Here is a 14,717-nt window from a genome sequence, read left to right as displayed (position 1 = left end):
TTTTAACTTACTTAAAATTTCTATATAGAAAATGCTAGTGTTTTATTGGGTATTTCTGACCCTTCAGATGGAGTTAGGATGAGATAAGGACAGTTTAGGACATGAATTTATAATCTTTAACTTAAGGAAGATGTGGTTGGTGGGATAAAAATTACAGCCACAGCTATATATATATTTTTAAAATATATTTTATTGATTTTTTACAGAGAGGAAGGAAGAGGGATAGATAGAAACATCGATGAGAGAGAAACATCGATCAGCTGCCTCTTGCACACCTCCTACTGGGGATGTGCCTGCAACCAAGTCACATGCCCTTGACCGGAATCGAACCTGGGACCCCCCCAGTCCACAGGCCGACGCTCCATCCACTGAGCCAAACCAGTTTTGGCCACAGCCATATTTTTATAACCACATTAACCCTGCTTGTTATGTTGTGTTAGGAACAGGGTGCATTTTGGTCAGCTTTTTTCCCTGGTTAGCTAAGGATATATTCTGCCCTTGGCTATAGCTCTTGAATGGTTGTCCTTAGTGATTTGAGGGATTTCTTTAAAGTTCACACTTCTATTTGAACAGGAAGTGTGATTTTTTTTTTTTTTTTACTTTGCATTCCAAGATTGTTTTATAAATTAAAAAATTTACTTTTTAAAAGCAAAAAGTTTTGCCCTTGCCGATTTTGCTCAGTGGATAGAGCGTCAGCCTGCGGACTGGAGGGTCCCAGGTTTGATTCCGGCCAAGGGCACATGCCCTGGTTGCAGGCTCAATCCCCAGTTGGGGGGCTTGCAGGAGGCAGCCAATCAATGATTCTCATCACTGATATTTTTCTCTCTCCTTCCCTCTCCATTCCTCTCTGAAATCAATGAAGAAATATATATATTTTTAAAAAGGCAAAAAGTTTAGGCAAAAATAATCTCAAGAGGACTTCAGCATATACTTAATATATTGTATTAGCACAAAATTATTTGCTTGCTTTGCTTTTTTTAAAATTGATTTCAGAGATGGGGAGAGAGAGAGAAACATCAGTGATGAGAGAGAAAATCTGTCAGCTGCCTCCTGCACGCCGCACAACCCAGGCATGTGCCCTGACCAGGAATCGAACCGTGACTTCCTGGTTCAGAGGTCAATGCTCAACCAGAGCCATGTGGGCTGAGCATGTTTGCTTACTTTGAATGAGTTATATGTTCCTGGAAATGTGTATCATCCATATTTTCCTGGTATATTTATAATTTTCGTAAGTGATGTTAATGTGATCCTGAGAAAGGCATCCTGATAGGATTAATTACACTAAAAACCTTTGGGCTTTTTCAGAAAATTTTCTAGAGAACTCTCTCTAAAAGTTTCTGTTCCATGATCTTCTAAAGATAAGCCCTGATTTGGATGGAATGTTTACTGTGTTAAATTGTAAATGGAATGGTATATTTTTGCTAGAATTTATTCTACCCATAGATAGAACAATTTAGTTTTTATCAAACTTGCCCATTCATCATCAGTCATTCACCAAAACTTCCTACCTAGGGAAAACAGTATTTGTGTATTTGCAGTTTTTAGTGGTTTTGTAATTATTTGAATATCTCATGATCATTTTCTCTAGATTGTCATGGTTTGAAAGGAAATACCCAATAGATTTAAATCAGTAGTCTAAAAAGCTTTTATACAAATAAAATAACTGAAAGCTTCCCAAATTTTTTGTTAGATATAAGAGATTAATAGGAGGAATGTTCAGAATAAGTGGGTGGAAAGTAAGTGGCTAGAATAATTTAGAAATTTGAAGCCCTAATATTTTTACTGAAAAAATGATGGCATTGCTATTCAATTTAGTCTTTCCAGGTGAATTTATGGACTGATGGACTTCATTTGAAAGTAATGTCTTTCATTTACAGAGCCCTACCTACCCTTGCTGCTACAACAGAGTCTTAACTTCCTATTTCCAAATTCCATCCTTTTAAGCTTCATGCTTTAGGCCCTAATTGCTAGTTTTTTCTCTATACAGGATTGTTTTTCATTAGGTTCACTTGATTCATCCGTCGCTGGATTTGGGAACACTGGCAACATAATGAAAACAATTTCTACAATCTTCAGGCTTCACATGTGCTGATGATGATGTAAACCAACTCTGCCCCAATCATCTTCCCCTTCTCTTAGGGTCTTACTACATATTGCAACAGAAGATAATACTGGAGATGAAGAGGGTAACATGAAGTTTGGCGCTACCCTGAAGAACTGTAGGCATATCTTGGAATGTGCTAAGGAACTTGATGTCCAAATTATTGGGGTTAAGTGAGTATTTGTTTTAAAATCATTTTATGGTGATAATCTTTGTCTTAAGATTATTGATTTTAAGACTTCATTCGTATGAACTCATAGATTCAACTTCCAGTTTTGTATATTTTTTACATATATATATATATATATATATATATTTTTTTTTTTAACCTTCTTAGTGTAGGAAAAAACTAAATATGCTCTATCCTTCATACTATTTTGTGCTTCTATATCCCATCTAATTTTCTGAGTTGCCATTCCATTGCTAGTCCCACTACAGTATAAGATCTTGCTTTTTAAATTGTTCATAAAGATGAATAAAGAATCATCACTGTTAATCACTACTTTAGGTAACAATGTTCACATATATTTGAGAGTTTTCACATTTCAACTCAATCTTATTTTTTAAGTTAACAGAGGGGAAATGACTTTTGGGGGGGGGTAAACTATGAATTTTAACAGATTTATGTAATCACTGCCACAATCAAGAGTACAAAATCATACTTAATTTAAGTATTCTCACCCTAACCGGCTTGTCTCAGTGAATAGAGCGTCGGCCTGCGGACTCAAGGGTCGTCCCAGGTTCGATTCCGGTCAAGGGCATGTACCTTGGTTGTGGGCACATCCCCAGAAGCGGGTGTGCAGGAGGCAGCTGATTGATTTTTCTCTCTCATCGATGTTTCTAACTCTCTCTCTCCCTCTCCCTTCCTCTCTGTAAAAAATCAATAAAATATATTTTAAAAATATGTATAAGTATTCTCTTCTAAATCTGTCACTTAAGTAATATTGACAAGTTTAAATGTGTAATACTCAGGTGAATTAATGTTCATTTGTATTTCACAATAGACATGTTTTTATATTTTGTCAGATAAAATTACACATTCATATTTATTAATGGTTTTTGTGGCCCAATTTTATTGGTGGAACTTGTTACTCTACCATCTCTGCAGAAACCTTCCCTTCCCCAATCTGATAGCCATGAATCATGATTGATAACTCATTGTTAAGTATTGTAACTTGATAATTAGAGGTTAGGGCTTTTAATACTTGAACTATTGGGTAAAGTTAAGGTAAATACTTAATTGTGTCAATATGGTGAATGAGAATTGAAAGGAATTACAGGAAGGGCCTCTAAAATTTGCTGCTGCTTTAAATTTATTACTTTATTTCTTTCAGATTTCATGTTTCAAGTGCTTGCAAAGAATCTCAAGTATACGTACATGCTCTATCTGATGCTCGATGTGTGTTTGACATGGCTGTAAGTTTTTTCCTTAAATTTTGATATTTATATCAGGTTGTTAGAAAAACACTTCTATATCTGAAGTACTTTCATTATATTTATGACACACACCTTACTTATTTTTTTACATTATAAGCAGAGTTCCATACAGTTCATTTTAAAAGTGGGTGAAAGAATTAGTGATTTACTTGTCTACAAGACAGTACAGACAACATCAGGAAGCTAACGTATATAACATTTAATTAATCTGCTTCTGTTAGGAACCAAAAAACTTGCTGTATTCAATGTCAGAACAGATATTTAGCAACCTGGGAGGGGGTTTTCAAAATGTTCCTATTTTTCATCTTTAGGGAGAATTTGGCTTCACAATGAACATCTTAGACATTGGAGGAGGCTTCACAGGAACTGAATTTCAATTGGAAGAGGTAAACTGTTCAGTGGATGGACATATTGGAATAATCTCTCATTCTTTGCTACTTAGGTGGTAAATGAGTAAGTAGCCTAGGGTTTTTACAGTGCAGGAACTAAAAGCCTGTGATATCTGTTTAAAATTTGATTCTAAGAAAATAAGCAGGCAATGAGAAGACCTAGCTAACTTTGATAAGTTCAATATTTTTTTTTTTTTTTTTTACCTCTGTATCATAATAACTTTATCACAGAAAAGTTTCTATTCTGTTGTGCTCTTATGGACTGCTTAATGGCACAAATTCACAACTTGGATAACTTAAGCTGTTTATCCATGTGTACGTCACTCCTTAGTTTCCTGCTCTGTCCTCCTCCACATTCTTTAATACCTAAAAACTGATTTGAAATTTTGCTCCCTTGTTGCTAGACAGGAACATGGCTTAATTTGAATTGTCTAATCCAATATTGAAACTGTAATGTGGGATTTAAAATCCATAGGTTAATCGTGTTATCAGCCCTTTGTTGGATGTCTACTTTCCTGAAGGATCTGGCATTAAGATAATTTCAGAACCTGGAAGCTATTACGTGTCTTCTGCATTTACACTCGCAGTTAATATCATTGCAAAGAAAGTTGTTGAAAGTGATAAATTTTCCTCTGGAGGTAAGTTACAAAGTTTATAGTTTCTTCTGTTAGTAGATAATCCCAGTTATTTTGAAGATGAATTTATCAGATACTATAGTGTAATTGTATTGTAGGACATTCTATGGATTATATGGGTGGGTGGTCTTCAGCCAGCTATAGACAGTTAGCGATCTTTTCAAAATGTCCATCAGACATCTGAATGTAACTCTCATGTGCTGATGTTGAGCTAGACATATTTTAGATACACTTCCCCCAGGTCTCATCGCTTGTTAAGAAGCAGTGTTTTATTGTGTGTGTTTTTTAGTCACATGAGTCACAGGGAGAATCTGCCTTATACTTTCTTACATAACAAAGGCCAACAGAGTCCTTTTAATCTAGACAGTCTAAAAGTATCACATTTATTTATTTTCAAAATTCACTATTTTTAAAAAAACACTTTTATTTCAGAGAGTAAGGGAGAGGGAAAGAGATAGAAACATCAGTGATGAGAGAGAATCATTGATCGGCTGGCTCCTGCATGCCCCCCGCCGGAGATCAAGCCTGCAACCCAGGCATGGGCCCTTGACCAGAATCAAACCTGGGACCCTTCAGTCCACCGACTGATGCCCTATCCACTGAGCCAAACTTGCTAGGGCTAAAAGTATCACTTTTTAAAAAATGGGTAGGAAGGAACTGTTCTACATTAAGGAGACTTATTCTTCCCGTAGTTTTTTCCCCCGTAAATAAGCAAGAGTAAGGTAGTCTTTTTTTACCTTTGAGTTCTTAATAAACATACTTGTATATCAAAAGCTGTGAGAGTGATACACCACAGGGCACATTTGGTTTCTCCCTTTCCCTGTGTAACTCCTTTCCCAACAATGAGAAGCCTAGCTCCCATCATTCCTCTCTCTCACTTACTTAAGCCTAGAACACACAGAAGGGGTTTCCAGAATAGCTATTCCACACCACTGCACAACAGCAAGCCATTTAACGACCAAGCATGTCAAACTCAAAGGCTAGCATGGGTCAAATCAAAGTTACGTTTATGTGAGTTGCAAAAAAGCTTCCATTTTCATAGAAACGTAGGTTTATTTTGATTGAGACATGCTGAATATAAAAGGCTGAAATAAATGAGTCATCGTTAACATAAAATAATAGAACATTTTAATAAGAATAAATATTTTTTCTTGAACATTAACTTACCAGACACTGAATAACTGCACAAATTCGTAAGTGTAACACAAGTAAACCTATTTTTCTTGTTCTCTGAAAGCGAAATCCTGTTGGGCACACCAAGTCGGTACAAGACTCATGACGACATGGCAGTTGGCTGCTAAAATATTCGCTGCTAGTATTAGTGGAGAGAAATGGTGTGCCTGCATGTAAGGGGTGTAAGGGAAATGAATGCAACACGATTGTAGTAATCAGTCATTAGCAAACGTTGTAGTTCGTTATTAATAATTATGTATAACAGGATATTGTAAAAATTAGGTTATGAAATTGTTATTAAAATGTTTCTTACATACCGTTATATTGGCTGAGCCGCAAAAATATTCGTTGTGGGCCGCGAGTTTGACAAATTGAACTAGACTCAGTATCTGTTTAGGTTTGGGGGCGTTTTTTGACAGAGTGAACACAATGTTAAGTATGTTACTTGATGAGTTAATGACATACAGTGATATCCCTTGCAAAATATAATTTTCATATCTTAGAATTATTTTTTCTCAGTTATGTTTCCTTGCCAGACAAACACTATTTTGATTATTTTTCTGCCATAGATTAATTTGAACCGCCTTTACTTCATATAAATGGAATCACATAGCACAGTGGTCGCCAACCTTTCGGACCTCACAGACCACCAGTGGTCCACAGACCACCAGTTGGCAACCGCTGATATAGCATATATTCTTTTGTTCAAGAAAGCTCAGGATAATATATCTGATGGAACCGTTTTGTTTCATGTTTATTGATAATATTCTGGGAATATACAAGTTATGCATTCCCTTACTAATGAATAGTTTCAGTTTCTGGCTATTATGAATAAAGCAACATTCTTGTGCAAATCTTGTCAATGCTTGGGTAAATGATTAAGAATAGAGTTGTTTGGTCATAGAATAGATGTTTTCAAAGATATCAATGTGGTGTTACTATTTTAACCCTCCCTCGGGCAGTGTAAATTATATGCAGGTTCTGCTTGTTCCCCACCTTTATCCTCCTGCATGCCCCCCACTGGGAATGGAGCTTGCAACCCGGGCATGGGCACAGTCTGCAGGCCAATGCTCTATTCACTGAGCCAAACCAGCTAGGGCGATTTTTTTTTTTGATTTTTTTATTTTTTTGGCATTGCCTATCTTTTATCCATTCAGTAGGTGTTTGGTGGTGATAGCTCATTGTACTTTTAATTTGTATTTACCTGGTGGTGAATGAGGCAGAGCACTTTTTCATATGTTCATTGGTTATTTTCCTTTGTGAAATGCGTTGTTTTTTAGGCTAACAGTTTTGTTTAAGGTTGTGTCAGTGTATATCTATGGGTTGGTTGGGTTTTTTTTAACATTGACTTTTAGAGAGGAAGGGAAGAGGGATAGATAGAAATATCAATGAGAAAAACATCATCGATCGGCTGCCTCCTGCACGCCCCCTATTGGGGTTCTAGCCCACAACCCTGGCATGTGCTCTGACCTGTAATCCAACTGGGACCTCTGGGTTCATGGTCAACCACTGAGCCACACCGGCTAGGCCAGCTGTGGGCAAACTATGGCCCGCGGGCTGGATCCGGCCCGTTAGGCTGTTCTATCCGGCCCGTGGAGCCGAAAGAGCGGAGGGTTCTCTTGCTTTCCCTTCGCTCCTTCACCAGCAGCAGTGTTAACATGGCAACGTTGGGAAACACGGCCGCAGCTCCTTCTTCTGAGTGGGCGGATTTATATCCGCCCATTCAGTAGAAGGAACAACCTCTCAATCTTCCAGAGGCTCCTTGTAATGCCCGCGGACGCGTCTCCCGACATCACCCTGGGAATGCGTAGACACGTTATCGTGGTGATGTAGGGAGACACGCCCCTGGAGAGCACAGTATCAGAGCCTTTCTGAGGTAAGATTAAGAGCTCTACTCAAACAATTTTTTCCTGTTCCCACATTCTGTACATCACAATGACTTGTTAATAAAACAACAAAGACTTTCAGCTTTTAGGGCTTGTATCCACAGCAGTTTTTTTCCCACTGCGGACGCGCGCAGCAGGGAAAAAGACACAGAGGACATGTCATACTAGCCATGCTGCGGCTGCATTTTTTTGCTGATATGGATGCGGTATCAGTAACGCTACCGTGGCCACTAAACGCATTTACTGTTTACACATTTTGTTCTTTTCTATTTGTTTTAGTTTTAAATTATTTTATTATATTTAAGTTTAATTTGAAAGGCTTTTGTACCTTTCCTTAGTTAGGCAATTTTATTTTGCCTTTGCCATCTTCAATATAAGGTATGTTATTGTGCTATGATTCCTCCATTTTTTTGAAGTTTCAAATTATAATAATTAGTGTTTACATTCTTCTTGTTAAAATTTTTGTTAAAAAAAAAAAAGGCCGTACCCTTTTATGTAATGATGTTTACTTTGAATTTATATTAGTTCACACAAACACTCCATCCATGCTTTTGTTCTGGCCCTCTGATCCAGTTTAAGAACCCACTATGGCCCTCGAGTCAAAAAGTTTGCCCACCCCTGGGCTAGGCTGTAGGGATTTTTAAGTTAAATATTTTGAGACTAGAGGCCCGGTGCACGACATTTGTGCACTGGGGTGGGGGTTTTCTCAGCCTGGCCTGCGCCCTCTCGCAGTCCAGGACCCCTTGGCTTAGACCTGCTCCTGACATGGTAGCTGTACTTGCCAGCCATGAGCCTGGCTTCTGTCTGAGTGGCACTCCCCCTGTGGGAGCACACTGATCACCAGGAGGTAGGTAGCTCCTACATTGAGTGTCTGCCCCCTGGTGGTCAGTGCGCGTCATAGTGACCGGTTGTTCCGCCGTTCGGTCAATTTGCACATTAACCTTTTATTATATAGGATTATATAGGATGTGAAAACTAGGAGTCAGTTCTATAAATTTTCAATGTATTTGCTATGCATTTCATGATAACTATTAGAGGCATTTTACTGTAAATTCACCTTCATTTTTTCCTCTTTTATTTCAGTAGAAAAAACCGGAAGTGATGAACCAGCCTTTGTGTATTATATGAATGATGGTGTTTATGGTTCTTTTGCAAGTAAACTGTCTGAGGACTTGAATACCATTCCAGAGGTTCACAAGGCAAGTTCTATTACAAATAATATTAAATCTGCTCACTTGGCAGTTTGTAAATTGAGCTGATATTTTTAAGATGTATCCTAGTTTTTGAAGAAGTACTTTAGGTTAGGGACTAGTGCCCTTTTTGGAGGATCTGCATTCTTCTGGCTTTAATCTTGCTGCTTTAGGTGGAGTTATGAAGGACTCTACTGACCCTGGCTCTAGACCTGCCTTTCATGGCCCATTGGATCTGAGATAGTAAAAAAATGCTCTTATCTACCCTCACATTCAGTACCTGCATGAGTGAAAACTTTAACATACTTTTTCTTTCCTACAGAAATACAAGGACGATGAGCCTCTGTTTACAAGCAGCCTTTGGGGTCCATCCTGTGATGAGCTTGATCACATTGTGGAAAAGTGTCTTCTTCCTGAGCTGAATGTGGGAGATTGGCTTATCTTTGATAACATGGGAGCAGATTCTTTGCATGAACCATCTGCTTTTAATGATTGTCAGAGGCCAGCTATTTATTTCATGATGTCATTCAATGATTGGTAAGGTGTTTTTATTTTAAAGCAGATTAGATATTTGAGGTGACAGAATGTTTGCCAATTTTTAAAAATATATATTTTTTTATTGATTTCAGAGAGGAAGGGACAGGGAGAGAAAGATAGAAACATCAATGATGAGAGGCATTGATCGGCTGCCTCCTGCATGTGCCACACGGGATATGCCCTGACCAGGAATTGAACGTGACCTCCTGGTTCAGAGGTCCACGCTCAAATCACTGAGCCATGCCGGCTGGGCACTAATTTTAATTTTGTGATGAGTGCATAACTTATAACTAATAGCAAAACGTTCATCTTTTAAGGGTTATTGAAAGATATTTTATTGTCTGTTAAGTAGTTCTGTGATCTTGGTGCATAAATTCCGAATTATGCTTGTCTTTTTCTCTTTATGTAGGTATGAGATGCAAGATGCTGGAATTACTTCAGACACGATGAAGAACTTCTTCTTTGTGCCTTCTTGCATCCAGCTGAGCCAAGAAGACAGTTTTTCCACTGAAGCTTAAAACAGGCATTAACGCTTCTTTAGATCTGAAGTTGCAGGTTAAGCTTGTCTGGTCTACATTCCAGTGTGGAAAAAATTCAATCAATCTTATTCTGTTAATTCTCTTGGAAACAAACTATTAGTAATAACTATTTGGGACCAGACAAAAACAGCTTTCATCTATAATTCATTGGGGGTTAATTGCGAGATTTAGATGATGTATCCAGATTTAAACTTACCAGTTTGTTCTGCCCCTTAAGCGTTTAAAATAAAATATGCAACAAAATGGATGACTTAGTGGAGATGGAAGCCCATTAATTGGGTTCCCCATTAAATCGTTTACATACAAGTACACAGTTTTTATACTAAGGATTCGTGTTTAAAGTCTTGTAAAGTTAATGTCTTTCACCCAGATATATCAGATGTCAGTGGAAGACCAGTGTGACTTCATTAGATACGTTTAGTGTATTTAGAAAGTGTAAATTTGTGCTTTGAACTGTAGTTTAATAAATGTAAAATTGCATCATAGTATTTGTTGTATTTGACCTAATGTAACCCTTGTATGATTGCAATAAAATTTTGTGTAGATTTTACTGTTTTTTCAGGCTAAAACTTTGGGAAAGGGGCTAGCTAGCAAAGGTAGTTTTGAAATAGATGTGTATATGGACTGTTCTGAAGGTTATTTTCTTTTATAGCCCACTTAAATTTAGTTTGACTCAGTACATTTCAGTTATTTAACTAGTAATTTAAATAAAATGTTTCATTGTGAAGTTCAGATGCATCATGGAGAGTTGATGTGCAGTAAGCATGATGTTTAACAATTTTAACACCAAAAATGTTAATCCTGCATAAACCAATTGTAATAATAGGTGTTTCTGTATAGATAGAATGCATAGAGTAACTTAGTAAATCTTTGAATCACAAATCTTTTGGCTGAGATGGACAATTCTGTTAAATACTCTGAGTAACCTGGGGGGAGGAAAATAAAAATTGCAGAAAACTCTGCAGCACACTAAAACTTAAAGAAGGGCTACATCTATATCCAGAAACCTGATACTCTTTTGCATGGAATATTATTTAATTTCAGAGTTGTGAGGGGCTGAGGGTGAGTCACACCTATTTCCAATTTCTCAGTTTGCAGTGATTTCAAACTTTAGGTGTTTGTTTTGTTATTTAGCCAATCGATTATTTTCTTATTTCCCCATTTGTTCAGCTTAGTATTGCTTTTCATTCTTTTCATACTAAAATTTTATGGTGATTGGGGGGGGAAGGGAGTTAGGGTCACTTATCTGACAGTTGTTGCCAGGAATTTGCATTGTTCACTGCTAGTATATTAGTAATCCTAGATCTCAGAATCATAATAGTAATAAAATAAACAACAGGGGTCATATTTTCCTAACTTACTCTATGTTCAGATGTAGAATTTCTGTCTCCCAAGAGGAAATGTGACTTCACTTTGGTGCCAATGGACAGAAAATTCTACCTGTGCTACATAGGAGAAGTTTGGAATGCACTTAATAGCTGGTTTTTACACCTTGATTTCAAGGTGGAAAGAAATTGATCATGAATCTCAAAAAATTTCACTTAAACCAGTAGGTGCTTAATATTTTTTGATTTGATTAATGCCCATTTGAATTTTATGGGTTCTACTAATAAAAAAATTTAGGACCCCAGTCCATTGTCATCTTATACCTTGGACTTTACCAAGATATAATATGGGGTTTTATGCAAAATTCCAAGCTACCATACAACTTTTTTTAACCGAAATGAGGAGGAATTGTTCCCAACCTTTTTTGCATATTGTGCTTTGGTCCAGAAATGCCAGATCTTCTAAAAGATGTTGCAATTTTGAGTCTTTGGCTTGACTATACAACCTTGAGCTTCATGGTGTGTCAATTGAGCTGTTCTATGTATAACAGCTCAAGAGTTGCAAAACCACATGTGAATGATATGGTAACTTTAAGAAATGTCTGTATTGTATTTGAAGACTGTTTGCCATAAATCTGAAGTTTGAACTTAATGTATTTCAATTTGTATGTTAAAAAGTACTAAATTAATGTAACAACCTTTTTTTAATTTACAATATTGTAATCTCGGTTCAGAATTTAACTGAATATAAAACCCAAATGATTTCTATATAGTAAATTGAACTGTAAAGGTAACTCGTGTGTGATTCTGAATACACAGATAAAATGTTTTTTATTCCTCCTCACGTTTTATTTTGATGGCTTCTATTGCGCAAGAAAGTTAAAATTCCATATCAGCTGTAAGTTAGCTTGCAGACCATTATTTCAGAGTCTTATTTTATTACAGAGCAACAAACGGAATTTGGTAAAATGATGCTGGGCATTACAGAGAGAACAATGAAGATTTTTATAAAATCCAATATATATATATATATAACACAGCCACATTTTCTAGGCACATTAACTGACCGGCCTCCTAACAATTTTAAACTTAAGGTGAAATAATTTACAAATTGATCTAGTTATTCCAAGTAATCATGAGCACAGATGATATGCCATTCACTGCAAATATTGGTTTGAAAAAGTCACACTGCAGTCTTTTTGGTCCTTGAATAGGGGAGTTACAATTTCTTCACTCTAGTTAGCAACTTGACCAACAAAGAATGCTTGCTTAATGGCTTAAAGTATGAAATCAGAAAATAAAATAAGTCTTCCACATTCAAGTTACTGTAATTCTTGTCCAGCCTGAAGGCAAAGTAGAAGTATGGTGTAGGTATTTGGAGTCGCAGGCCTTCATAATGGCCCAGGAGTAAGAGGAAAACCAGTTCTGGTCTTTACTGGCCATTTGCTGGAGACTGATCACCTATTTTTAAACCAATAAGCTACCAGCTGTAAGGTGGCTGTATTTTATATAGCAAAGTTATGTTACCCCTACAATTTCTGTAGCTTTTTCTCTACTGGGGCGAAACAGATTTGGGTCATGGATCATTTGGGCTGAACATTTTCCTAGCTTTGCTAATTAGGGGCAGGGGAAGGACAGAAATAGGAAAGTGCTCTGAGTTTGAAGAAATTCTGGTCATGTATGATTATTTGGGCAAGTTAAAGCTAACCTGAAAAGTAGTGGTTCCTACTCTTAAATGTACGGAGGAATTTTGTGGATGTTAAATTTGTGTCTTAATCATAGTACATATTTTCACCCAGAAAGGTGTATAGATAGGGGAACATGAAATCAGGCTGAAGGCACTCAGACTCAGCGTTACAATTGAAGGATTTGGATTTTATTTATTGGAAATGGTCCGGGCAAACATTTGTATTGGCAGTGAATAGAAGGCTTTCTCTGCCCAACATGCTCACTTTGTCGTGGACTTGGGCTTCAGAAGCAATTCCATTGTTAATGGCCTTTTCAAATTCTAACTCAACTATAATATCGCTTATGTCTGTCAACAGCCTTTGCAGTTGATGGCTTCGTGAGAAAATTAGTGGATCAATTCTGGGAAATTGGTGAATTAAGAATCTGCAACTGCCCTGACCGGTTTGGCTCAGTGGATAGAGGGTTGGCCTGCGAACTGAAAGGTCCCAGGTTCGATTCCGGTCAAGGGCATGTACCTTGGTTGCGGGCACATCCCCAATAGGAGGTGTGCAGGAGGCAGCTGATGGATATTTCTCTCTCATCAATGTTTCTAACTCTCTATTCCTCTCTCTTCCTCTCTGTAAAAAATCAATAAAATATATTAAAAAAAAAAAAAAAGAATCTGCAACTGACAGATAAAGTGATGGTGCGTTGGCAGTAGAAAAAGGGTTACGTTAAAAGATGACTTTGCAGTGAACTAACTAGTGGGATCTTCTGCTTGAATGTAGTCCCAGATGCTAGTTAAAGCTTTTCCTAAATAATGGTGCCAGACTTCACCTAGGGCATGCCCTTGCCTGCAACCTTGTCACCAGTTTCTAGCTTTCTTAGCAGTATGCAGAAGAGGGGACACTTGGCTAAAGTTTAGAAATTTTAATTCTCTATTTCATTTATTTCCTCCCATCTCTTCTGTTTCTGAAATTGTTGCTACTTTCTCTGCTCCATATTCCAAGTCTGTTTTTCATTTCTGCAACTTAGTTTCCAAGCTAAGGGTGCAATTGTGGACATTTCTCTCTCCCACCAAGTTCTAGATAGTGTTTTCTCCAAATGGTGGTTTTCTGTTTTTGAGTTCTGTGTCTTTCATGATTCGAGGTATTCCTTAGGTGCCTGGTAACACCCCTTGTGTCAGTGAATTCTCTAGGTCCTGCCTGAAGGTGATGGGGCATCTGCCAGTGTCCAGAAGCCAAGTGAGGTCAGAGGGTTGGGCTTCTGGACACAGTGTACAGTAAGACAGTCCTGCCCCCAGTGGTGCCCAGTTCCACCCCGAGGCCCATTCCAGAGGCCCATTTATAGCCTGTCTAGACAACGAATGTCCAAGAGGGCTCCTGTCCAGCTGTGCAGCATAGGAATAAGGATCTGGGATTCGAATGCCTAGACTTTTAAGTAATGTCTTTGCCAGAGGTCAGGACTGGCCAATTGCTGCACCTTTTAGAATTAGCTTTCTGTTTCCCTACTGCCTGCTTGGGACCGTTTCCTACAGCTGTTAAGTAATTTACTAATCTGTCCACTTTCCAGCTTCCATTTTTCATCTCTTCTCTCATTGTGTTTTTGCCCTTATAAATTCCCTTTTAGTTCAGGAAGAAACAAGAAAAGGCAACACATTCACTGCTGTTATTGTGCCCCTCCATAAATAACCACATGGATAAACCTTGTCAAATTAAGAGGCCTTTTAGATTTGGGGAGACCAAACTATCTCCATCTGCCTCATGGAACCTAATTTGGGGTGGGGGGGGGGATTTAAAGGGATTCTCTGGTATCCAAACAAAAAGCTTAAGTTTTT

The 14,717-nt window shown here is 37.7% G+C and overlaps 1 protein-coding gene across 2 annotated transcripts in view; it reads left to right on the top strand.

The window, feature by feature from the left end:
- Positions 1-12,056, top strand: part of AZIN1 (antizyme inhibitor 1) — a 36,305-nt gene extending 24,249 nt beyond the window's left edge. Inside the window, exons 6-12 of one of the 2 annotated variants that reach the window (XM_080647258.1) lie at positions 2,140-2,274; positions 3,436-3,517; positions 3,850-3,924; positions 4,403-4,565; positions 8,705-8,820; positions 9,134-9,348; positions 9,758-12,056. In XM_080647258.1, coding sequence (XP_080503384.1) covers positions 2,140-2,274; positions 3,436-3,517; positions 3,850-3,924; positions 4,403-4,565; positions 8,705-8,820; positions 9,134-9,348; positions 9,758-9,866 — 895 coding nt within the window. In that variant the 3' untranslated portion in view covers positions 9,867-12,056. The remainder of the gene's footprint in view (positions 1-2,139; positions 2,275-3,435; positions 3,518-3,849; positions 3,925-4,402; positions 4,566-8,704; positions 8,821-9,133; positions 9,349-9,757) is intronic. The other variant, XM_080647259.1, reaches the window with a different exon arrangement.
- Positions 12,057-14,717: the final 2,661 nt, after the last annotated feature.

Source organism: Plecotus auritus, assembly GCF_963455305.1.
Source record: "Plecotus auritus genome assembly, chromosome: 11".
NCBI lineage: Eukaryota > Metazoa > Chordata > Mammalia > Chiroptera > Vespertilionidae > Plecotus > Plecotus auritus.
This window is presented reverse-complemented; position numbering and strand designations above follow the sequence as displayed.